Source organism: Haliotis asinina, chromosome 8 (genome assembly GCF_037392515.1).
Source record: "Haliotis asinina isolate JCU_RB_2024 chromosome 8, JCU_Hal_asi_v2, whole genome shotgun sequence".
In the NCBI taxonomy this organism is placed as follows: Eukaryota; Metazoa; Mollusca; class Gastropoda; order Lepetellida; family Haliotidae; genus Haliotis; species Haliotis asinina.
This window is the reverse complement of record NC_090287.1, coordinates 52,958,553-52,984,037: the sequence shown is the minus strand read 5'-3', so window position 1 is coordinate 52,984,037 and position 25,485 is coordinate 52,958,553. Positions and strand designations below refer to the sequence as shown.

Below are 25,485 nucleotides of genomic sequence, written 5' to 3'. Positions count from 1 at the left end.
TTTTTAAAAGTGAGTGACTGACTTAAGTTTTATGCGGAACTCAGTAATATCTCATATCAGCTGTATGACTGCGGTCTGTAAATAATCAGATCTGGGGGAGACATTCCAAGAATCAACAGCACAAACACTGATCCAGCCAACTGGGACATGATGACGTGTCAACCAAGTCAGCAAGTCTGACAAAGCACAGGTAACTGAACACTGCTGAAGATCAATTCTAACCCTGATATTCACAGGTCTTATGGACAACCATGGTAACTTTGAAATGTTTTCAAAACTGTAACACAACTCTCCGATTTATTATATGCAGATGCTAATAAAATATTGAAAATCCTTATCAATTATACACGTGAATATACTTCACATCTGGTGTACATATGTACGTATGTAACCAGGACAATATACTTGATATACACTTGAATTTAAATTGTCCAAGACCACCGAAAATGTTCTACAAAGTACAAGATTAACGATACTATCCTTCAAATCAAATACAGAAGCTGGTTGAAACAAACTCACCATTCCACCCACAGCTTCTTCCCCTGGTGGTGCATCCACCCCAGGGGGTGCATCCTCCCCAGGTGGGACCTCAGCACCAGCGTCGTCCTCCTCTACCTTCCCAGTGCCAGCCTTGACAACTTCTTGACGCAACTTCAAGAACTCATCTAGACTCAAGATATCCTTTGGGTGGTTCTCCATTACATGCTTCTTGAAACTGAAACAGGTTGTTTATTAAAATGATTCTGCCGATGTCTAAGGGACTTTTACATAATGTATCTTCCATACTGTTACTATGACTTGGCTGATGGAAGTTTTGGCAGCTACTAGGCAGAATTTGTATGTTGTTTAATGTCACAGTAAGCAATATTCCAGCTATATGATGAAGTCTGTATATAATAAAGTCTGGATGAGATAATCCAGTAATTTACATCATGACCACTATCTACACAATTGGGATATGATGACGTGCCCACAACGTGAATGAATCTGACATCCGATTCCCATTAACCGAGTCTTCCATGGTCAATAACACCAATAACAACCCCTATAGCTAGGTTTCCCTTTCAACACAACCACTGAACAAAGTAACAAGTGAATCATGTCTTCATTTGTTTAGTTATTGGTTGGAGATGTTAGGAACTGGGTTCCCAAATGGGATGAATGTTTTGACTGGACACTGCTGTATCTACAGAGATGAATACTACATTCCTATCAAGGGAGACTACTCATCGTAAAATCAAGATCCATGCCAAGGAGGTACATTCACAGGGTATGAAGTTCCAAAATATTTCAGCCTGACCACACAGTTGGGTAGATGTTAATCTTGCCATCTTTCAACAAAACATACTTGCAAGCAAAATACCTTCACAAATACATTTTTAAATGTAAACCTGACCATCAGGCAGGAGAATTTGAGAATCTGGAAGTCTCTGCTGAAAACAATTCGTACCTGTTGGGCTGGCAGGTATACTGAACACAAAGGTACAATGTCACTCAGTGAGCCCAGACTCACATTCGACCATCTGATCAAAATGTTTGTTAGCTCTTATAGACAACTGCACTGATTTTTCTTTTATACATCCCTGAACTCTCATACTTACTTGTCATAGTGATGACTGTATAGCTGTGTGGGAATTGACAATAATCGTTTGTACAACTGTGTCACTTTCTTCTTGTTGTGTCGCATATTTTCCCATGATATATAGGAGTCCCATAGTTTGTCGGAGCGGAAGTCAGTGCCAGCTGCTGTGATTGACCTCTCATAAAGTCTAGGCAAATGAATTGAATGAAGACAGTAATAAACTTCCGACGAAAACATTACTAAGCTGACACATGGATAACAAGCATGTATTCCCTAAATAAATCCATGAAGGTAGTTTCATATTGTAAATACTTAGGACTGGTGATACCTTCTAGATTAGTATGGTCTCTTGCATGTAAGCAGTTAGCACTCCAAGCATCCAAAGCAATAATGCCCGTGTATAATTTGTTCAAGCAAAATGACTTCATATCATTTAATGTGGCTTCTCCTATTTTTGATAATAAGATTGCACCCATTCTATTATATGGTTCTGAAATTTGGGGTCTAAAATACCATGACTCATAGAAAAAATACAAACTTCATATTTTAAGAAATACTTAGGTGTCAGTAAATGTGCTTCCAACAGAGCAATTCTTGGCGATACAGGCAGATATTTTATCTCTGTTTCAACACAATTAAGAGCAGTCAGCTATTGGATAAAGTTATTACGTATGGATGCCTATAGATACCCATATCAATGTTATTGCATGTTAAAACAACTAGATGATATCAGAGTGAGTGTCTGATATCAGAAATAATCTTTTTAAGTGTGGGTTTTCTTATGTTTGGATATCACAGGATGTCGGTGATAAAAAGCAGTTTAATTTAATTTTTAACAAAGACTAATAGACATATTTTTCCAAGATTGGCATGCTTATGTACATTCATCTAAATATCTTTCCCATTATGCTTTTGTAAAATCGTTAATAGAGCCAGAAAAATATTTAACTGTATTACATGACAAATCTTTGAGAAGAGCTCTCTGTAAACTCAGAATCTCCTTGCATGATTTCTGTGTACAGTCTGAATGTAAATGTGAAAATGTAAATCCAAATGAATTATGTGTAAAATGTAATAGCAATGAGGTCGAGGACGAATATCGTGTTATTTGTGTGCAAGTACTACAGAGACTTGCGAAATATATATCTTCCACAGTTATGTACAGGGTGTAAGGATCAACATTCTATGATAAATCTATCAAATTCTAAGAATGAAGATGTGATTATCTCTGTTGCACGTTTTCTGAAAAACGTGTTAATTTTAGAGGTAAAACGTGATACGTATGCAAATTTTGAAAAAAAATTGTAACTGTACTATGGATCACTTTGCCTAAAATGCTGAAATAAACTGTCTATTCACCAAAGAGGTACAAAACTACGAAGAGTATTATAGAGATTCAAGTGTTCTGTGTTTATCACTTCCGTAAAATCCATCAGTATGTTGTCTTTAGACAAGGTTGATAGTGACAACAGTTGCCAAAGAAACATTCAGTTATGGAAGAAACTTACTTTCGTATCTTCTCCTCCCCATCTTCATTGGAACCAAACTCAGTGATGTAGAAGTTGAGGTAATGCAGCCACAGCTCAACACTCAGGGGGATAGCCTTAACTCCTCGCTCAAACACCTGATAAAAACAAGACATATGCACTTAACACAATCAAAACGACACTTATACCTTTACCTTGGGTACGAGGTTACAAGGGAAATCCACAAAACCACGGAACCCGAGCGAATCCGATTCACGATGAATTACAACTGATTTCATTACCGTGACTATTTCCCAGTGCACGCCTGTGTGGAAGGCTGGCCCTCAGAGTGGTCTCCCTTTGTGGCCCCGGCCTTAGATCATTCATGTCAGAGTGACAAATTTCAAAAGAGAAATTTGACTGCTAAGATATAGCTTAATTTCACAAACCCGGTGTTTGTACAGGGGTAGCACTCCATGCATTGGGTGCAATTTTCTGCAAAGAAAAACACGGCATAAAAAAAACATGAACAAATCTTCTACCCTACAACCTAATCTGCTGTTCGAAATTTCTTTTCACCAATTACAAGTGAAGTCCCCGATCCAAAAGTTGAAAAATCTAATTGCTTTGAAAGTGTCTGGAGTATTAACTGAAGTTGTTCTGTGAAGAAATAAATCCAGTGTCTTATAAATTCCTGAGCACAAACAGATTATCTGTTCACTATAAAATTCACTATGCTAGCAGTACTAAAGGTAAGCTACTCTTCATCATGACGTTTTCTGCAATTAGTGTTTTAAGAAACAAATGAATTTGAAGAATATGTGAAGATGTGTGATGTTCAAATCAGTACTGTCAGGAAGCTACATGACTTCTTTTCTACAACTTCCAAGTTTTCACTTCAGAAAGTCAGAAGAAAACTAACTGTATACATCTTTCAAAGAATCCTAACTCTATTATTTTCATCCAAGGTGTTAAGTGTTCTGTTTCAGCTACACAAACTGTCTGGTGCTACAGACTTGATTATAGTCACATAGGTTTGAACATTCATTTATGGAATTGTGTGCACATAACAGTGCTTAGGCGGATCTTTTCAAGGACTCTTTTTTTTTTTACACAGTAAACACGATCCTGTGAAACAAAAACCTATTGTTTGTGAAAAAAGTACATGAAAACAAATAAACTGAATGTTTGTCAGTCAATATAAACTGGACAAAATGTTGTCACTGTAGAAACACTGTCGACTTCTCACTCATTATTACTATTTTCATTTTCTTTAAAAGATTAAAATACAATTCAACAGAGGGATGCTGTTTATCTTGGCTTTTATTCACACATTTATATACTGCAATTTATCCATAAACTAGAATCTGCTCAAATACAGTTTACTTTCCTTGACAACTAAATCCAAATAATTCCCTTTTATCATAACTCAAACTCCCTGGGGAATTTACAACCCTGGCAGTTTTAACATTCACTCTCCCATGAGGGATGTTAGCGCATGAAGCCATGGAGTAAAGATAAATACCCTTTAGGACATATCATCTGCTATAAGAATGAAAAAACCTCTGAAATAACTAAGACAAACTGCACCACCCTCACCCCCCAATAAACAAACAAAAAACTATGGGTCAGACTGAGGTGAAAGTCGCAGTCAACCATTAAAACCACCAACTACATATTTAGTCACATTGAGATTGACTTAGTTAATAAAAGAATTACATCTCCCAGAGATATCTTAAAACATATCAAACGTACAAATGGTACTGTTGAGGAGCATCTGATAACACAAACTCTGAAGTGTTACACAGCAGTCCTCTGAAATCAACAGAGCCAAAGTTCATATATATGATACATTCATGCAACTCTTGAGGTCTCTCCAAATTTGCTGCTCAAGAGAGGACTAGATATTTAATGGCAGAAGTACATACCGCTAAAGCTCTGTCAATGTCAGTAAATTTCTTCTCCATATCGCTGTATTTCTTCCAGTAACCATAGCAATATGGGTAGTGACTGAAGAATGCATCGTAAGCCTCCTCTGCTGCTTTTAAGTTGTTCTGAGGAAATGAAATGAAAATGGCTTCAATAGCAAGCTACATACATGCAAATGTTTGCATACACAGTTCAGTATTCACAATTTCAAGAGACATTAATTCTTTAACAAACAGGTCATTATGTTAATACTTTAAATATCAGACAGAACAATTTAGGACTCAGCCTGAGTCCCTACATAGGCAGTGTGTGACAAAGTTCAAGTCATAGACCAATGTGTTTGAACATGAACACTAACATGCTAAACCCACTAAAGCTACAGGTAATACATGGCAAAAGATAAAAATCTTGTCCTTCTCCTTTTCAAACTGGTTTATACATCCACAGTTTTAGCTTGAATAAAATTGTTTAAGTCCATGGTTTGTGTTGTCTTCCTTCCTGGTAACTTCTTTGAGTGACATATCACATCTTCCAACTGACATCCACAGGAGTTATCACCCTTACCGGAAGAGCAGGAAACCTCATAATTTTGATCATTAACCATTTATCATAAACATATGAAGCTGTTTAACTGATACAATTTACAGAAACGACTAATCATGTCTCTTACTTATGTCACACACTGCTCTGGACTGTACTTAATACCCACTACTTGGCTGTTGAGAAGTCTGACACAGACACTAAGTCAACATTTCCGCATACATACCTGCACATTTTTGGGTGCCACATACTCTACTGCATTAAGCTGGATTTCTTGAAAAAAGATATTGATTTTAAATTTAAGTATATCGCCTATATAATCAGATCAAAAACATTGATAGAAATTGCTTATGGCGATTCACAGAGCTGACTGAATGTTTTCATGACCATCCTTTACCTCTTGTTCAACAAACTGCAGCAGGTACGTCCAACCAGTGAAGTCATTAGGGTTCTCCTTCACTGCCTTCCAATACTTGTCCAGCTCAGACTCTTTTTCAGTTTTCTCAGCCTTTGCGACTACTTCTGTCTTACTTTCTGTCACCATTGCTGTTTCTGAAATACAAACTGATCCTTCAGACTTTGAGCATAACCATATTTACAGATTGGGTTATGGGCTGTGTGTAGCAGTTTGATTAGAAAAAAACCCAAACCATTAAATGTGATAGGACAGAGCAATGATGTGAAATGATTCAACAAGTGACCATTTGTCACAAAGGTTTGACAATCTACTTGTGTTTTATAACTTAATCAATTACACTTACAAAAACACTGTATTGTGAAGCCTGGAAATCAAATTGTTAAACTTTATTTCTATATAAATTACATCAAGACACAAAAGTAATTCCTCCTTTGGTCAATCATTGCAGCATAATTCTGATAATTCCAAAGATAAGGAATGTATTTGTTGTAGAATTATGAAAAGAAAAAGACATCACAATGAACAAGGAAAAGTCTTCTCCTGAAAAATTTTCCATTTTGAAATATTCTTTCTCATTTATGATGCATTGCTATGAAACGCATTAAGAGACTGTAAAATAATTGTTTTGCTATTCAGGACATTGTTTAAATGATAAACAAGTCATGTTTTGTTTTGCTGAAAAAGTATCAAACAAAAAAGAAGTGTCTCTTCTTTTTACTTCCTGGCCACACATAAGATGCCTGAAATGACCGCTGTCAGTATAATCAACGAAAGTAGGCTGTCAATAACAATAAACATGATAAAGACATTGGGTGCAATGTTTCATGAGAGACCACTTTAACATAGGTTTGAAAAGTGGTCAAAGTGTCAAGGTCATCCAAATCAACTGGTGTCTGTAATCTCTGAATGTAGGCTGTCACCAAATTTGAAAACATTGGGAACAGTTTATGAGATACCGTGTTAACAAGAATCGGTAAGTACCAAAGCAACTGAAAACATAGTCCTTGGTTCCACATTGCGTTGGGGAACAATTATGTCCTTCAGATATCAGACAGTATTTGTTCACTCACAGTTTCTGTACAGATCAAAAAAAAAAAAAAAAAAAAAAAAAAGTTGCACACTGCTATCATGAAGTAATAGTTATCAAATTACATTTATGCCATCATTCCTTTATCTCCTCGCTCCATTACTTTTCTGGAATGGATCAATGAGTACCAGTTTCAGTTGTAAGACCTTGATACATTTAGCTTATAAAACTATCAATACTTTGAATGTAATTTAAGTTGGGCAATATCCACCCAACTCCGGATCATCCCCCTTCCATGGCCTCAGTGCCATTATTTTTCAGGATTGGAGAGTTAGTAGGACAATACTCTCTCCATAATGAATTCTTGTATGAATTATTACTTCATAATGATGATGACATGTTTACCTTACAAACAAGTAAAAACAATTCATTAAACTGTAAACGGTCCTAACATGGCTTTTGTCTTACTGAAAGGCATCTGTAAACTATGTAGTAACTTATACCTTTTTGAATCGTATGTCTGTGAGATGAGTTTTCATTTCTTTAAACTGGTGTCTTTTTCTAAGCTATTACGGATCATAATGAAACTAATATTCTTTAGTTATTGTTACCATATTGCTACCATATTGCTTGTAATGGTAATAATTATTTTTTGCATGTATTACTACTCCATATTAGTGCTTTTAGGTGCATGAAATAAAAAGCAGTCAAACATATTGCTCTACATAAAAGAAAACAAAATTTTGGAGGACATTTAGGAGGGTTTTGGTTTTTCAAACTGTTTAAGAAGTTGTGCTTGAATTGACACAACTGGATAGAAAATTTAATATTCTCCATTTCAGAGCAACTACACAGCCATATGTTGAACCTGTGTTTTGAGAGCGCAAATCTGGTAAAACAAAAACAAAATCAGCATTCAGGCTGTTGATGTGAGCACCTACTCAATCACTTGTGTTTCCTCCATCATGTCCATAAATCATGGAGTGGATGTGTCATTATCTCTTCCAAAATAAAAGAACAAATGTACAACAAACTACAGTTTTCAACAATGTGACTGTATGACTCACTGAGGGTTAAAAGATTGACATTGTTCTAAGTATATAAACAGCTATCAATTGTCTCTTTAACAAATATTACTTGAACAGTAGTAAAACATGTCACTAAATTATTAAAGCCATTTTATCTTATATTCAGCCATCATCATACTATTTACCATATCTGTATGAGGCAACTAGGCACGTTAAAGCAAGAGTAAACACTGCAGTCTGAAAACATTTTATGTCCGAAAACTGCCCTGAAAACATGACCTGACGATAAATAATTAACAGCGTAAAATATGTGTCTTCTAAATATCATTCAGTATTCGGAGTGCATAATAACAAAAGCATGCATAACCGTCTAATACATTTTACATAAACATCCAATGGTACAAATAACAGAAATGGCCAAACACCTTGCACATAAAATGCAGCCATCAGCCCCATGATCAGCCACCAGGAAATTAATTGCTCAATATTGCTCCTCGTCATAGCAATTTCGCCTGTTATTCATGTGAAATGACCGATAAAATGTAAATTTCGACAAACTGTTTCAATTACTACACTGCACTCACTTATGCACCTATTGTTATTATTCATAATTTTTCATAAAATATCGTCTGCGTAAAAAGTATAAACACTGGTAGACTTCTCAAACCTATGTGGGACACGTACACAGTTGATATAATCTGGAAATAAGTATCTCTCATTAAAATCTAAATCATCATTCACGTGCACGAATGTAGAATAAGTCTCGATGTCTCACTCTAACATAGGATTACCTTGATTATTTTCAGCCTGTCTAGCGGCGTCCTCACTTGTCGGAGCGACCTCCGATTCTGATTTGTCCAAGTTGGCCGACATATTGAGCTGATGTCAAACTCCTAACACCACGTTTAGCACTTCGAGTATTGGATAAAAACACCTTGCAACGCTGTGTGGAGTTTGCTTATATTCATGCTAACGGCAGTTGTGTCCCTTTTAGTGTTAAAAAGCATTGGAAATTTGGAAATTTACCAGGCTAGTTTTCGGGCTTTTTTTCTCCCCACAACATCCGATTCATCGTCACGAGATCTCCGATCGAGTTCACTCCCCTTTGAAAGTGTTTATATTTTGTCTCCAGCAATGGGACTTGGAAATATTTTCGTGTTGTCTCAAGTGACAGCGTTTCTCTTGTCATTTATTTTCTCTTTTTTCATATTTGTTCCCGTTTGGTCGAACTTGAACGAATTCTCAGGCAACTGTCTACTCTATAGTTCAGGCTCATGGATACCACAGTCAAGCACCTCTCAAGTGAAACTGAATATCACATGGGGGCCAAATAGTGCATGTAATTTTACTGTGTTCGTTGGTGTTGCTGTAATGGTTTTGTCGATATTCTACATGGTCTGGCAGTCAAGATATCTGTGTAGAGGGATTGACAGGTAAAACATGATTGAACTAACAGCATGTATAAATTTAAAGTATTAATTGTGTGTTTACACTAGTTAACACTAGTATCAGTTCCAAAGGTTGCCATAGAGCCTGTTTTCAAGCTCATAAATCATAGAATGCATCTCTTCCAAACAATCGTGAACCATTATCTCCTACATTAAAGGATCGAAGACCTGTACACCAACGGTCTACTGTACTTTTTAGTAGCATCACTGATTAATCTGACAAATTTATCTTAGACCTTAACAGAAGCCATTGAAGTATTTTCAAATTACTGTGTGAGGCAACCCAACATGTTATTTCGAGCGTAAACACTGCAACGTGAAAGCTCTTATTTAGCCTGATGATATAAATTTATTTGTGTTATTTGTTAACATATTGCATATGTGTTAGCAAATGCAAAAATCAAGGTTGATTACAAGGACTATTAACAATACATTAAAATGCAGGGATTTGAAAAGCTACATGTTTGCACTGTCCAGATGAAATATTTTTGATCCATTTTCTTTGTTAAAAATCCAGATTAACACATTGATCTTGAAAATGTGGTTTACAAGAATATTTTTTTTTCATTGTTTATTCCAGTTCTTGGCTTGATGCATTTGTTACTTGTGCTGTGACACTCGTCATGACCGTGGTGTTATTTGCAACCGCTCTCACAGCAAGTGTGGGCTTCAGGGAGTGGTGCTCGCTCATCACCAATCCAGTGTCTCAGATAGAGCGGTAAGCTACCGTCATTCGCCAGAAAACGACTTGATAATGCTTATGATGCCAATCATTGTATCATTTTTTTCAGACTCAGGTATTTACAGACTGCTGTCATGTACATGTAATATTGCTGAGCACTGCATTAGACAACAAACAAACGATGATGATATTCTGGTAATTGTAGATTCTATGTAACCCAGAAAATGGGTACCCAGTGGGATAAGTCATGTGAATGTAACCTTCTAGCGCCTCACAGGCAGTTTTGGTTATTGGGGGGTTAAAATGAACTGTTTGGGGTATGAGAATGTTTTTGTGTTCATTTAACGCAATATAGAAGCATTAGTTATTATTATTATAACCTAATGATGATGGGCACAGGTAACACAGATTAGAACATGGGTAGGCTCTTACAACATCAAGATGGAATGCCTAAAGATGAAAAACATGACACTGATAGGAAACTATCACTACGCAACACAAACCCTTTTAAGTGATCTTGACAGACCTCCACAAATTTCAGATTTTGGGAGAAAAGAGAGCATGGAGTTTAGTTGGCTACTACTTGCAGAAGAACCTTGTGTTACTGTTGTCATGGTAGGACTTAGCCATGTGTCTGTGATATTTCTAGTGCTGATTTTCTTAGGTAGGTCTCAGTTACTTACAGTTGAGCATTTGAGATTCAGCTGGTTTCTTGTCTTACTCTCAGTGTAATCCAACATTGTGTGTGCTTCCTTCAGATGTGAAAATGGCCAGTTTGATGGTAGGATTGTGTTCACTACAGGGCTAGTGATCAATACAGACAACTACTACACAGAGTTTGAAATGTCACAGGTAAGCAGGGGTGTAGCTACCATTATATATATACATGATAAAAGCCCAGACTTACACATTACTATTGCTAAAGAGGGTGGACAAGCCTTCAGTTCCATCTAAATATAACAATATAAAGCTTTGCAACCTATTAGGCTTACATGTAAAATTGGCTTGCTGTGCACCTGTTAAGAAATGAGAATGTGTGAGTGAGTTCAGTTTTACACCACTTTTTGAAATAATGCAGTAGTATCACAACATGGGACAACAGAAATGGGCATCACACATTGTACCTAGCTGGGTAATGGAACCCGGCTATCACATCGCCCACTGGAAGTTCCTGAACACAATATGTATTTTCTCATAAAATAAACCCACCCTCTACCACTGATATAAAGATTATTGAAATGTCTCATTATTTCTGTGAATGTGTTGAGAATCTAAAGTTTATAAAGGTAACTTTATAATGGGCTGGAATGATGGGGTTTCACATGTCTCAAGTCATGAAATGTCAAACAATATTGGTTTTGATGCATACAGAATCTGAAAATAGGGGGCATGTGTTTTTTTTCATTTGCACATTTTTTCTGAGTACAGGCCACATGTCATATATGATCACCTAAAAGAGCCATTGTAGAATACTGAATAAATGTTAAAATTGGTTGCTATTGCAATCCCATTACACTTTAATGTGAGCCAGCCTGCCCCATGACAAACATCAGTTTTTCGGGTTGTCCTAATGCTTGCCATAGACCTAATGCCCTCCTCATTATTTCATTATATAATCATTGGCTTTTCCCTTTTAAAACAAACCTGTGAAGATCCAGGTTAGAATCGATCTTCAGTAACCCATGCTTGCCGTAAGAGGCAACTAATGGGATTAGGTTGTCAGGTTCACATGTCACGGTATCCCTTTTGCGTAGAGAGATGCGCATGCAGTTGATCACTGGATTGTCTGGTCTTGATTTTTTAGAAACCACTGCTCTGTGATGGGAATATTGTTAAGTGCGATGTAAAACTAAACTCACTCACCTTCAGTCCTTTTGAAACAGGACCTATCCATTTATTACTTAAAGATATACTTATCCGATGTTGTTTGAAACTTGTACCTTGGTACTGATGAATTAGAGTGTTATTCTGCAATGTATAGAGAGTACTTTTGTCTTCTAGTTTGGTCTGTGGTCAACATGGATTTGTTGGTTAGTGCAGTCGTTTCTGTCAGTCATTAAGCTGTACCGCTACCACAGACAGGAAGCATTCCTCACCAGCATGAACAGAGAACGAGAACGTCTCCTCCAGAGAGTTGGACACTCATCAACAGACCCAATGTGATTTGAATTATACATTCAGATGGTACTCATCTTCATCTGTCATGGTGCTTTACACTCTGTGTGTTGAACTCTATTGAGGAGTATTACTTTGCCCTACATTTTGTTGAGGTGGATGTCTTCATTGTGGAACAAACACATGCATATTCTCACCATATTAGATCATCCTACATTAGAGACACTGACATATAAACTAGTCAAAGCCAATATTTTGACTACTGGTTTCTGTAAACGCACTAGATTCTAGAAAATACACTTCATACTCCAACACTTAATACTCACTATGGTTAACCTGAACTCCCTTTCTTTAACATTGTACTATGGTTACCTCAGTGACTTAAGATCACCTTAATGCTTTGTGAAAGGAGGCCCAGATTTCCAGCCTAGTGTTGGGCTATTCGACTGGTCCATTAGATGTCTATGCTTTGGAATACTCTAAGATCAAACATCATATCATCAGGGATTTGTTTTTCCTGTATATTTTGATGTATGTTTCTGTTTGGGTTATTTAGGAAGAACCATTGTATGAAGTGTTTTTCAGGAGATGGTAAATAAGAAAGAAGACTTTTAATGTTTGTGAACAACCCAAACAGAAATATGACACTGAAATATATTGATTTATATCTCCGAAACAACGACCATTTATGTTGTTGCCTTATGATATTGTTTCTGCCACATTTCAGTACTCCTCTGCCACTCACCCTAAAAGATATAGACTCTACTGACGCTTTCAAAACTGCTCATCTTTCTAAACTCTCTTTCCCATATCAAGTCTTTGAATGTCATTTAGAAGTGTAAATACATAAGAATGAAGATTTTATGGATATCAACTTCTTTATGAGAGAACACAACGTTTCGGAGTTAATGCTTAATGAAGGAGTAAGCATTAACTCCGAAACGTTGTGTTCTCTCATAAAGAAGTTGATATCCATAAAATCTTCATTCTTATCTCTTTCCCATAGGCTTTGTCTACAATTGTTTCTATTTGTAGCGCCATTGAGCAATATTATTTGGAAATAGGCGCTCTATAAATCCATTATTATTATTATTATTATTAGAATGGTTTTTATTATTATTATTATTATTGTCAAACAAACTTTACAGAAGGTCAGGGAGCTGTTCATGTCCTCAGTTCCTTGTCTGCCTGGTATTTATTGGTCTGATACAGTTGGAACACTCCTGACAAGGTCTTGAAAACCCTGATCAACTTTGGTAAGATTGATGAAAATACATTGAGAATGGACACCCATTGTTTTTATAGACTTTTCTTCACATGTGTTAATCCTCTTGATACTGTATTCCTTACATATTCAGTTTAGTTAACAGTTTTGGACAACTGTATTTTTATTCTGTGTTATGTATTCACATTATTCTTCCAGGTCCTCAATATGACCATATGGTATTCTTGTAATTTAAAGGTAACGTGCAACCATAAAATACATACCTCATACTCCAGGGAGGCATACTGTTTAACCTCCGCGGACCTACGTGCTGTGCATGTGTTATGAGCCCAGCATTGAAACCACTTTTTCCCCCAGTGCCGGGGGAAAATTAGTGAACTGTTTGAACTCAGATTTCACAGGCTTTTTTTCATTAAGTTTTTTTCTGCACTTTATAGGTTGAATTGGCATTTTTGATTTTCAGTAAGTGCATACCGAAAGGTATCAGAATCTGCAAAGTTATTTTTTATGTTGCATGTGACCTTTAATCATTAGCTGTTGGCCGTTCATATTAATACGGACAAAGTCCTGAATGTCCACACATTAATACTATGCTTACTTGTTGGAAGACTTGATCTTTGCATAATGCCATCTCATGAAGTGGCTGGTTAATAATTACTGCCAGTATTTCACTGATAAACACTGTGTTAATCATTGCTGTATGTTGTTTTCTTATTATAATAGGGATATTTGTGGAATATACATACTGCATACTGTGCATTATATTTTGCAAACTGCGAGAGCATTATGACTTATTTACTGTAAGGGAATTGTGAAGGATTTGTGACATAAATCAAATCAAGAAGTGGTTTCCCTCTGACTTTTAGTGTTTAGGTCATCAGGAACAAGCAGTAAAGAGCTTTCAGATAAAGGTTCAAAACAACGATGTAAGCAAACTTATCCTTAGCCAGACCCATGCTCAAGGATTCCACTAAAGTCGTAATTATTTCAAGACTTTTATCACCTTTGACTTTTTTCCTACATATTGCATACATACTATTGTATCGGAGATAGATGATTAGACCTACAGTGGGACTGAATCAAACTAACCCCTTATCACGATATGGCTGCAGTATTGCTGATGTGATGGTAGATATTAGCTCACTCAAACTAACAGAGTTGCTCTAGTTATTTGAATGCTGAGTAAAGAAAGTATTCAACTTTACTCAAGATGGGTTGTCTCTGATAGTGACTCCCATCAAATTGCAGCATCGGATCCACATCTGATACACGTATTTGCCCATCATTCCTGTAGTCCGGGGCCCACTTGCACAAAGCAACCTTAGCACTATGACTGTCTTAAGCCTATGTTAGAGAGTGGCAGTTGCAACCACTACAGTGCTAAAAACTGCTCTGTGCAAGCGAGCCTAGATGACTTCATACCTGTTGTATGATGTATGGTATTCCATAATAAGAAAATAAACTGTTTATTTAAACCACATACTGTGTTGTCTGTTGTCATGTCCATGAGATGAACATTAACAAATATAAGCTGTACTCATGCCCTTTATTAATGTAAGAAAATCTGGAGTTAGATGTTGAAATAAATTCTCATTTTCTCCCATCCAAGGTCAATTAAATTTTGTCTGAAAGTGGATTTTTGAAACATGAGGCGACCCGCTATTTAGGATCTCATACCTGATGTTGAATATACTTGCTCATAGCTGATACCGGACTACCACGTTTGACCCAGTCTCCAAAGTCTAATTTTCTATGCCTCCCTCCTTTCTTGTACTCAATTCCAGCTCCACTCTCAATATTCTTCTTAACCCTGTACACAGTTGAAAGAAGAGTGTCTGCAGTGTATGGACAACTGTGATACTTCCATTGTACAAATCTAAAATGAACCTTCTTTTCTCTTTGGACATTGTTTTAGAAAATGTTGTCTTAAATTTCAGGGGAGGTAAGTGTAATTTGACAAGTCTAGAAAGGCAATAAGAGTTGCCTTCTGTGGACTATGTAGTTATCCTCATAAGAAGTGCTACACATGACAAATACCAGTCTAAGTGATAAAGTATTTTAATAACTAGTGTCATTGACTAGTTTAATACCGAAAAAAGAAACAAATGTGACCTTTCGGTACAAATATTTCATTGTCTGTACAGTGTTTGTAAAATATACATAAAATTAACAATCTAAATACAGCATAAAGTGTATTTAGGAAGACCATTACCATCCACCAAATTTTGATTTTGTAAGGCTGATAATTTAGTGTAGAGGTAAAAATGGACTTAATAAAACCATGTATATAGCCAGCGAAAAACAATCATTCAAATAGGAAAATAGTGCTATATGTAAAATTACTGTGCTAACACATGACAACATTTGGGTGACTCACAACCATCTTTCTCTGTAAAAGTAGTCTCACTTCACGTCTATATTCATGAAGAAATGTCACAGCATTAGTTCTGTTATCATATATAGCGGGAAATCCAGTGTCGAAAAACAATATTAACTGACAACAATTAATACTGATTGAAGTTAAGCTCCCACAAGCAGCGATAAATTGGAACTCACCTGCTAATACTGATACATTAGCGGTGGAATAGGGATGAGGATGGTGTTGGTGTGAGCCATGATGCAGTGGATGTATGTGAAAACTAATCTTTTCATGGCTTAATTCTATAAAAATGAAATTGTTGGTAAAGACAGCAGGTGAGGTGTGAATAGGCACAACAGGGATAAAGTCCTATAATTGTACAATTAATCATGATGAGATTTTCACAACACAGAATGTCAATCCATACAGCTTTTTCGATGATAAGGAACAACGCCTCCTATCTCCGAAATACATGAAAAACAATAGGAGGTTATGTTATCACAGGAAGATTCAATACAGTGTAACATGATAAACAGCACCTACAAAGAGCACACTGTTAAATACAGCACAAAAACCAATCTACAGATATATGATTATAGGAGGAACAACACTGAACATGCCCTATTGAGAAGATAGTAAAAAAAAAAAACGAACAAAAAAACCCAACACAATAATATAAAAGTAAATATGCTACATACAATACTTTATACACTACAATGTCAAAAACAAAACAAAACTGTATAAGATGCTCCCTTTTCAGATTTAAGAACTAAAGTTGATCAGTCATTATTCCACATGTAGTATCACTGTATGCACGGCAAATGACTCAATTAGGCCAATTTCTCTTTTGGTTCAGGATTTCCAGTTTACGTCTCAGTGACAGAAAAGGTTTGAGACAAACTTCTCAGTATGAATATTTTCATCCGAATGTGTATGGAATAGTGCTAGAATAGTGAACATCTAAAATGGGTAATATGTTTCTTGATGTATTTTATTTCCATCGCAGAAAATTTGTGCCTGGGCTTTGCCGTTACATTTAGCCACAATTCAAAATCATGTCTGCTGAAATATACCCCGTAACACAAAACCAAAATATTTTGGACAACAATGAAAAGGTAAATGTAACTGTCATGACTGATAACTGAAATTGCACTTTCTTTTCAAAGAATAAATCGAACAGTTAATAACAATTATACTTTGGCAGTGGAACTTTGACAATTTTTCAAATATTAACACTATGTAACTAGCAGGTCATACAACACATCAGTCAAAGAGAGCCTTGTCAAAGTGGCAGGTGTAACCGTGACAACAGTGCCAAGTGGTGATAAGATGCATAGTACAATTAAGTCAATATCAACCATGACAAAACTCTATAAACATGTTCAAATTCACCAGTTACAGACCAAGTCAAAATATTGAAGAACATGACTTAAGAAATAGCTCTAAACATGTCAATATTTATCTGTGTCACATACCGTGTCAAAATATTGAAGAATGCGATTTAACAAATAGCTCTAAATATGTCCATATTCGTCAGTGTCACAGACCAGTTACAATATTGAAGAACATGACTTAAGAAATAGCTCTAAACATGTCCATAATCATCTGTGTCACAGACCATATTGAAATAATGAAGAATGTGATTTGAGAAATACTTCCAAACATGCCCATATTCATCGGTGTCACAGACCTTGAAAAAATATTGAGGAAGCTGATTTAGGAAATTCCCTTTTATCCCAACTGACATAATCATACCACAGATGGATGTTTGAACTCCATACAGTAATGGTGAAAAGTGTCATCTCAGTAAGGAACACAGATGAAGGGTTTAAATTTGGATATTAATATTTGTTCACTGTGATGTTTTGTTCTTGTTCCCATGATAATGACTGAAGCAGGTTCTGAGATATATATTCTCCAGTAGATTTATGGCATTCTAGTCATACATGTGCCAAGCAGACTAGTGTAGCACTAAGCTGTTCTCAAATTATTTCTGAAACAGAAGTAAATCAAGGAATGCTTCCCTGAACTTCTATCGATGTCCAGATCCATCAAGATAATTCTGCCTCCATTCTTGGTGATAATGCATCTGTCTTGGGGCTGGGGGTGGTGGTTGTTCCATTGGGATGGGTGTAGAAGGGGGAGGAGTGTGTGGGGAACTCTGGGATTGCAGGTGACTTCCAGGTATAGGTGGAGGGTGGCGGTACGTCTGAGACGGGTGGGAGGAGTAAGAGGTACTGTGATGTCCCAGGCTGGAGCTTGGGCCATTGCTTGACACGGTGTTTGAATACATGTGTGATGAGTGAGATGGATGCCCATGGGAACTTGATGAAGGTAGATGGTTCATTGGTGGAGGTCCAGAGGAGGAAATGGTATGTTGCCCCATAGAAGATGTTGAAGGATGGTGACTCATCGATGGATGTTGTCCCATAGAAGATGATGAAGGGTGGTGGCCAACAGACAAGGTTGAGGGATAATAGCCCATTGAGGATGTAGAGTGGTAACTTGAAGTTGAGTGATGGTTCATCATGGAGTTCGATGTGTGATGATTCATTGTAGAACTCGATGGGTGACTATTCATTGTGGAATTTGAAGGATGGCTGTTCAAGCTGGAGCTTGTGGCCTGGGTAGAAAGTCCTGAATTTGCAGACTGATGTGTAAGTGACGAAGGAGGATTATACCCTGGAGGAGGGGGAGGAGACTGGAATCCTAGAGACTGGGGACCAGGACTGATGCCTGGAGCAGGTGGGGGTGGGGAGAAAGAGTCTGGGGGTGGGGGAGGAGGATAACCCTGTCGGGAAAGGACTGAAGATCCAGAATAACCACTCCGAAGGTTGTTCCTTTCTGGTGCCACATCACCAAGTTTCCTCCATACAACCTGGGAATACAAAATACAAGCATAACTCAAATTACATGGAAATCATTATTGTAATTACACAATTAGGGCCACTTATCTTTGGTAGAATGAAAAAATCCATGTCAAGGAAGGCCTTTCTGTAATAATTTTGCAATAATGATTTCTTTTAGCGCTGCAAAAAGTACTTCAAAAAGTCAATACAGCATTCGATGCCATTCCTTACGTTACACATCTCCCTCACAATGGCCTTTTCCTTGTCGTCCAAGTTCTCATCTCCGACATCTCTCTCAGCTCTCTCCAGCTGCTCATGCACTTGCAGAACCTGTTTATATAAACATCAACTTTTAACAACAATCAATAGTTCATTCATCTGAAAGAAAAGGAAACGAGATAATCATGTCAGCACTAGCCTTAACTACAGGACTCAGTGATGGTGAAAGGAGTGATTTGTGCTGTGGTGAAGACTGCAGGGAGACAGACGACAAAACGAAGTTCACAAAATCCCTAACTACATACACAAATAAATCACAATAGCTTTGTCATGAACTCTTGAACAACTGAAGCAAAATGAGTGTAAACTTATCAGTCTTTCTGCAAGCATGTGAACGTGTTAGTCTTGTTAATTGATACTCTTGTAAATAGTGGATCCTCAAACAAATCTCTCCATAAAAAAAAAAAAAACACTGTAAATTTCCAGAGTGTTGGTCACTGTCATAAATTCTGTTACATTTTTCATACCCATTTATATTAACATTTTCTTTTTGTAGTGACTGCTGGTTAAACATAGAACACATGGTGATCATGCAAACCTTCATAGCATGCACAACTGCCTCTGGTTTACTGGCCCCTGCTGATGGTGTGGTGAGGGAAGGAGCAGCGCCCGATACATGCCCCATAGGCCCAGACCGACGGGGAACACCTCCAGATGACTGCTGGCAAAACAAGGGGGGAGGCACACGCTATCATCCACTTATATCTAAGGTAACATGCAGACAGGTCTCTAGTGTTAGTCTAGAGTGAACAGTGGTGGATACTATGCAGCAGACAAAAACTGGAAGATGATGTCATTAGTAATGAAATGAAAGAATACTAAATACAATTCCTGTTTTGCAGAAAACAGTTACAACATCCATGCGATGTGGCTACAAGACTACTGGTACACTGGTCATTCATATTAGGTTATATCAGTTAATCCATATTCATTAGTATTATTGTTAAAGTGAAGACCTTTGGCCACCTTTCCATAATCACAACTGCTGTGAACAGAAAAGTGATTCAAACATTGTTCCCATTTGGGGAATCCAACTCAAGCCTTTGGTGTGATGAGCAAATGCCTCAAATACAAAATCTGAACAACTATTTCAGCATAAAAATGGATAAATGGGTGTAAATGAGCACCAAACAATATTCCCAGTTCAATAGTTTCATATCAGCACTGCACAGGCGTGTTGTTAGAAACAGAACCTAGGTTCATACTTGTGAGCAAGTACTCCTAGGATCATGTACACCTGATAGGTCTTGTGTGTTGTGATGAAAAACAAGTCATGAATGTTAATGTTTATAAATTAAGACTAATAGTCAGCAACAACAGATAAGCAGGACGAGCCACTCCTTTTTAGGTGAGCTTATTTATGATGCTTACTAAACATGCCAAGGATAAACCGCTGATTCATCTTACTTTGACAGTACAGTACTATATTAATTCTGGAATCCGAAAACATTTTGATTACATCCCAACATATTTCAAAGAAGAATAGAATGTTGTTCATGCAAAATATCTTCATAATCATGTATATCATATATAACACTCACGCACAAAACAACAACAGGATAACACTATTGGATTTCTAATCATCAAGAGAGCAGTAAAGGTAACTAATGAATCATGCCCAAGACACACCTGTAATGCATCCAGTCTATTGCTCAACTGGCTACTTGTACTTTGTCGGTAGCCATCAGTGCTGTTACGGTCTCTCTGCAAATGAAAATGTTTTTGTTGCAACAGACACTTTTGACTTCAAATCAATAAAAACATCCAATCTTTATTGACTAACCCTAAGTCTGAGTAAAATTCTACTAAGAAAACCTAGCTGAGAAAAATCCACATGACTTAAAACTTAAATGGTGCAAAAAACTAAGCCAAGAGAAAAATAACTGAAAACAATCTTTTTGCAGGAGACAAGATAATTTCCTCGATTGACACACTAACATCAATACTTAATGAAATGCTACAACACATATCAGACGAAATATGGTTAGTTAAAGAAGTGCTTTTTTGTTCAGAAATGTTCAGAATTAAGAAGGTCCATCAGGTTTTGCCACCCCTGTTTGGAGATAGTCTGTACCAGAATAGATCTGAACCCACCAACCCATCCCTATACGTGTTAAAACAAATCAAACAAAAAACCACAACCAAAATACTCGAAGATAGATATAATGCTTACACATGTTATATGATCCATGTAGTAGTTTCCCAGGCACAAACCAAAATTGCTGCCTTAGATCGGATGTCTGTTGTAAGTATTATCATGGCCAAGAACACAAAATCTGTGATCAATTTTCATAATAACTATTCTTATATACCAAGCCAATTAACTGATGAGTTTGTGCAAACATAATACTGACCAGTTGTCCTGTTTGTTTCTTTTCATCTTCCAAATGTCGAACTTTGTTCTCCAGCTGTTTGATGTAGTTCATTGTTTGCTCAGGAACTGTAAGATGGAACATTAGTTTTATAATCGTTCCATTCCAAGTAGTAAGTTAAATATTGCTTTGCAAAAGCTGTTTAATCAAATGACAGTATGTCACTTTAGAGGTGTGAGGAAATCTGAAGTTCTGTTAGTCAAGAACAAGCAGAGGTAGGTTACCGTGAACCAAATTTACCTAGCACAGAATCCTGTAAGAGAGGGAGAGCGAGAGAGGTAAAATGGCTGCTCAATGGTGAAAACCATGAATTGGTAATGGACCACAGTTTTAGTGAATGATAGAGCAGGTATCTGAGGGAGTTTGTTCTAGAGTTAAATTTAACAATATTCCATTTACAGTATGATGGGAAAGCTTAATGTGAGACAGAGCTCCACATAATTTTTCAAACGAATGGGTATTACCACACATCTGTTTAGGTATGAGAAATTGCATTTTTTTAGGAGTACCTAGTTTTTAGTATACTCCCAACAGTTTCAAGAATAGACTACTGTTACATAGATTTCCTTACTCTTATTTGCTAATTAACTCTCCTAAATATATAAACATAAATGTTTCTCAATAGACTACTGGTTTATAGTATTTGATATACTGCAAAATAGTTTGCAGCCATTTTTAAATACTCAACATGAAAGTCATGTGACTATTAGAGTAAACTCCAGACAGTGTCATATGTTTTAATATTACATGTTTATATAGGCAATGCATACCATTTACCAATGCTGTTGTAGAGTTTGGGTCCTACAAGGATCATATGCAAGCCAATTTAGTTACCTGAGTAAAGTATGCAAGGTACCACAGATCAGTTGGGCCTTAAGTGATTCCTATGTGTTTTTTGTACTCCTAGATTTGTAATTAATTGAGTAAATGTGATCTTTATTCAGCAAGATATCCAAATACTCTGCCTTATCTGAAGCTCTGGTGAGAAGTTAGTTCGTTGTTTAACAATACACTCAACAATATTCCAGCTATATGACAGTGGCATGTAAATAATCAAGTCTCAACCAGACAATCCACTGATCAACAACATCAGCACTGAATTATGAACTGGGCTACAATGACGTGTCCATGACGTCTCACAACCTCATCCCATCAATTGCCTTTTCCACAAAGCATGGACTGATGAGGACATATTTTAACCAAAATCTGCACTGGGCAATGTTGGAAAATAAGTCTGAAGTGGGTGAAAAGTTGTTTATGTTTACCACAAGTATGGTGCTGACAAACATACAAACATAATCTAACCTTCAATCACAGATTTCTACCATGCCCAAGGGATGTAACTCTTTACACACACTTGGACTCTCACTGCCATTTAAAATATCATCACTGATGAATATAAAATTATAATCAATGATCATTGTATCTTTGCATAAACAAGAGCATATTTATGGTCTGGCCATTATATATTCATATCTCATCCCCCTTCACCCACTTCTTACACATAAAAATATTTCAGTGACATTTTCAACAAATACTCTAAAAATGCTTGTAAAATGGTTCCTACTGACTGACTCTTATTATATAATCAAGTCAATGGAACCACAATAAAGATTTTATACATTTTTTCTTGGCTCATGTCAAAGTAAAAGCATAAAATGTTATTACTGTTTGATGTCCTGTTCGTATGTCCACCCACAGACTGACTTGTGATCATTGGTTGATGAAGCAAGTGAGAGGCAGGCCCCTCCTCATGAGCAGTTGTAGTACCATTACTGCTTCCATCTCCTTCATCCCTAGCTCCTGTAAACTGTATCCTCTCTTGATCCAGGTAAAGGCATAATTCTTTCAATTCAGTGTTGTCCTTGATCAACTCTTCTTGCTTCTGTTCAAGTTCGCGCAGTTTTTCCTGATAAGCAGCAACTTCACTTCTCATTACACTTGCTGTATATCGGCCAAACCTTTGCCATTCACGGGCAAGTTTTCTCCCCTTTTGTCTGTCATCATCTAAGAAACAACACAGATCTCTCAGCTCCTGATTATCATCTTGTAATTTCTGATTAATATCTTTTAAACTTCGTATTTCCATAAGGTGTATCTGCATCCTCCTGTTCGCGTCCTTCGTAATGCCTGTTAATTCCGTCAACAGGTATTTGTAGTCACATTCTACACGTCTCAGTATCCGTATCAGGTCCTCTACACCTTTACGTCGCAGCTCTTCATCTGACAGTTTGGTAAGGGCCGTGACTGACGGACTTGGGTTGAAAGTCTTGTAAGGAAGTGCACGAGTCGAACTGGTTCCAGTTGACTGGCTCGACATACTGGTAGGTGTGGATGGTGCGCTGGGACGATGCGTTTCCCAGTCCATTTTGTTGGATCAGACTGAAACAGACAATTTTTGATCGATTATTTCACCAGCTAATTAACAAACAGCATATGTTTTAAAATGACAAAAGTCCAACCTGTTTGCTAAATACAGCGATCAAGTTGACAATGCGAACGATGTGGACAATTTGCGGTTTGGCAACTCAGGGATACCCATCGTATCAGCATTGTTTTTGCATTCAATAACACAAACTGCAAAAATAAACTGACAATCCACAAAAATAACTCATAACTTACTTGACTTATCGAAATCGAAAGCTAAACATTGATAACTGACGTGTATCAGTCCATTTTGTGAGGGAAATCCATGCACCTTTTCCGTCAATATATCGTAAACATGGCCGACTTTCCCATCTCCGGTAAATTCCCGCTAGGTGGCGTGGAGGAATGTGAGAAAAAAGTTTTTATAGTCTGTTTCAACATTATGATCTTCGGGAACCTCGTGGAATGCAGAAAATGCAGTAAAATATTGCCTGTGTGCCAAGATATACTGAGAAAAAAACTGAGACATACTGAAATTTATTATGTTTAAAGAACTTTAGAATGGAGGACAACATTACCACAAACAATTATGAATGAACCGTGACATTTACAAAGTGATCAAATATAAGGTATGTTATATTAGGGGATTACTCTTTCTCAGTTATGTACACATTCTAGTACGGTTGAGCCCCATCCGGGATTTGAACCCACAGTCCCAGTCAGGCACCTTAGTCAGCGATCTAACCCAAACAGCCATCGTAGCTTTTACAACAACTGACGAGTAAAATGGGTAAACTGACTAGTAAACAAGAAAGATATTCACATTCAACAGAAACTCCGACGGATTTCCGGGATCTAAATCTGTGTATCAACACCTTTGACCAAAGGCACTGTAGCGCACATACCCATTCAACTGACAATTTATAGGAATTCATAGCAGACGCGCTGTCCACTGTACGAGATGAGTGGTCAGGATTGATTTTAGCCTTTCATCTTCTTTCGTAAATACCACTTATAACAACAGCAATCTCATCATGTTTGGAGTGAATGGGTGAGTTTAGTTTTTCACCGCACCCTGCAAGATTCCAGCTATATGGCGGCGGTCTATAAATAATCGAGTCTGGCCATGTTTCGAACACAAATGCATCATCTTCTTAGGCTAAGCAGAATAGCAGATCACTGGCATTTCACACACTGGTGAAAAGGCATAAATCATAGCATAGAAAATCCTTCATTATTGTTGCCTAATGGTTAAAGCTTTCGCTCGTCTCGGCGAAGACACGGGTTCGAATTCCAACATGGGCACAAAGTGTGCAGCCCATTTTTGGTGTCCCTAGCTGTGATGTTGCTGGAGTATTGATGATATCTAAAACTCATTCATTCATTCATTCATTCATTCATTCATTCATTCATTCATTCATTCATTCATTCATTATTTTCACACTAACATCAGAGCGTTAGTGATGAGAATTGAAATATACAGGTCTGACCAATCAGTGCTTGAAAGAGTGAGTGAGTTGCACTCAGAAATATTCCAACTATATGGCGGGGGTCTGTAAATAATCGAGTCTGGACCAGACAATCCAGTGACCAACAACATGAGCATCGCTCTGCACAGTTGGAAACCGATGACATGTGTCAACCAAGTCAGCGAGCCGATCCCGTTAGTCGCCTCATACGACAGGCATAGTCGCCTCTTATAGCAAGCATGGATTGCTGAAAGCCTATTCTATCCCGGGACCTTCCCGGGACCTTTTCTTGAAAGTACAACGTTGTCATTGTACACTGATACACAGTCA

General features: G+C 37.2%; 4 protein-coding genes across 6 annotated transcripts in view; 2 read left to right on the top strand and 2 right to left on the bottom strand.

The window, feature by feature from the left end:
* Positions 1 to 8,911, bottom strand: part of LOC137293781 (pre-mRNA-processing factor 39-like) — a 29,135-nt gene extending 20,224 nt beyond the window's left edge. Inside the window, exons 1-6 of the mRNA XM_067824516.1 lie at positions 8,782 to 8,911; positions 5,915 to 6,069; positions 4,977 to 5,102; positions 3,091 to 3,206; positions 1,602 to 1,769; positions 520 to 715 (exon numbers count right to left, since the gene is read on the bottom strand). Coding sequence (XP_067680617.1) covers positions 520 to 715; positions 1,602 to 1,769; positions 3,091 to 3,206; positions 4,977 to 5,102; positions 5,915 to 6,069; positions 8,782 to 8,863 — 843 coding nt within the window. The 5' untranslated portion in view covers positions 8,864 to 8,911. The remainder of the gene's footprint in view (positions 1 to 519; positions 716 to 1,601; positions 1,770 to 3,090; positions 3,207 to 4,976; positions 5,103 to 5,914; positions 6,070 to 8,781) is intronic.
* The window catches only part of LOC137293419 (ubiquitin carboxyl-terminal hydrolase 34-like), a 299,421-nt gene that overhangs the window by 122,961 nt on the left and 150,975 nt on the right, over positions 1 to 25,485 (top strand). The window lies entirely within an intron of this gene.
* LOC137294879 (transmembrane protein 179-like) lies at positions 9,063 to 14,940 on the top strand. Its single transcript, XM_067826023.1, has 4 exons — positions 9,063 to 9,423; positions 10,019 to 10,156; positions 10,879 to 10,972; positions 12,122 to 14,940. Exons 1-4 carry the CDS (start codon positions 9,125 to 9,127, stop codon positions 12,281 to 12,283), a joined length of 693 nt encoding a protein of 230 aa, XP_067682124.1. The 5' UTR covers positions 9,063 to 9,124; the 3' UTR covers positions 12,284 to 14,940.
* On the bottom strand, positions 15,503 to 24,072 carry LOC137293424 (coiled-coil domain-containing protein 85C-A-like). 3 transcript variants are annotated; one of them, XM_067823954.1, is made up of 7 exons: positions 23,982 to 24,072; positions 22,988 to 23,701; positions 21,302 to 21,387; positions 20,577 to 20,651; positions 19,486 to 19,608; positions 18,900 to 18,998; positions 15,503 to 18,697 (listed from the first exon to the last, which is right to left on the bottom strand). In XM_067823954.1, the coding sequence occupies exons 2-7, from the start codon at positions 23,685 to 23,687 to the stop codon at positions 17,852 to 17,854; spliced, it is 1,929 nt and encodes a 642-aa protein (XP_067680055.1). In that variant the 5' UTR covers positions 23,688 to 23,701; positions 23,982 to 24,072; the 3' UTR covers positions 15,503 to 17,851. The 3 variants fall into 3 exon arrangements, with proteins under 3 accessions (XP_067680055.1, XP_067680054.1, XP_067680056.1); XM_067823953.1 differs by having other exon boundaries at positions 23,942 to 24,070; XM_067823955.1 differs by lacking the exon at positions 19,486 to 19,608 and having other exon boundaries at positions 23,942 to 24,070.

Excerpts from the sequence above, each read along its gene's own strand:
- LOC137294879 (XM_067826023.1), top strand. The coding sequence starts at position 9,125 with ATGGGACTTGGAAATATTTTCGTGTTGTCTCAAGTGACAGCGTTTCTC. Across the intron at positions 10,157-10,878 it reads CCAGTGTCTCAGATAGAGCG|ATGTGAAAATGGCCAGTTTG; the intron begins GTAAGCTACCGT and ends TGCTTCCTTCAG. Across the intron at positions 10,973-12,121 it reads CAGAGTTTGAAATGTCACAG|TTTGGTCTGTGGTCAACATG; the intron begins GTAAGCAGGGGT and ends TTTGTCTTCTAG.
- LOC137293424 (XM_067823954.1), bottom strand. The coding sequence starts at position 23,687 with ATGGACTGGGAAACGCATCGTCCCAGCGCACCATCCACACCTACCAGT. Across the intron at positions 21,388-22,987 it reads TACGAACAGGACATCAAACA|TTCCTGAGCAAACAATGAAC; the intron begins GTAATAACATTT and ends TCCATCTTACAG. Across the intron at positions 18,698-18,899 it reads TTGTGAGGGAGATGTGTAAC|GTTGTATGGAGGAAACTTGG; the intron begins GTAAGGAATGGC and ends TTGTATTCCCAG.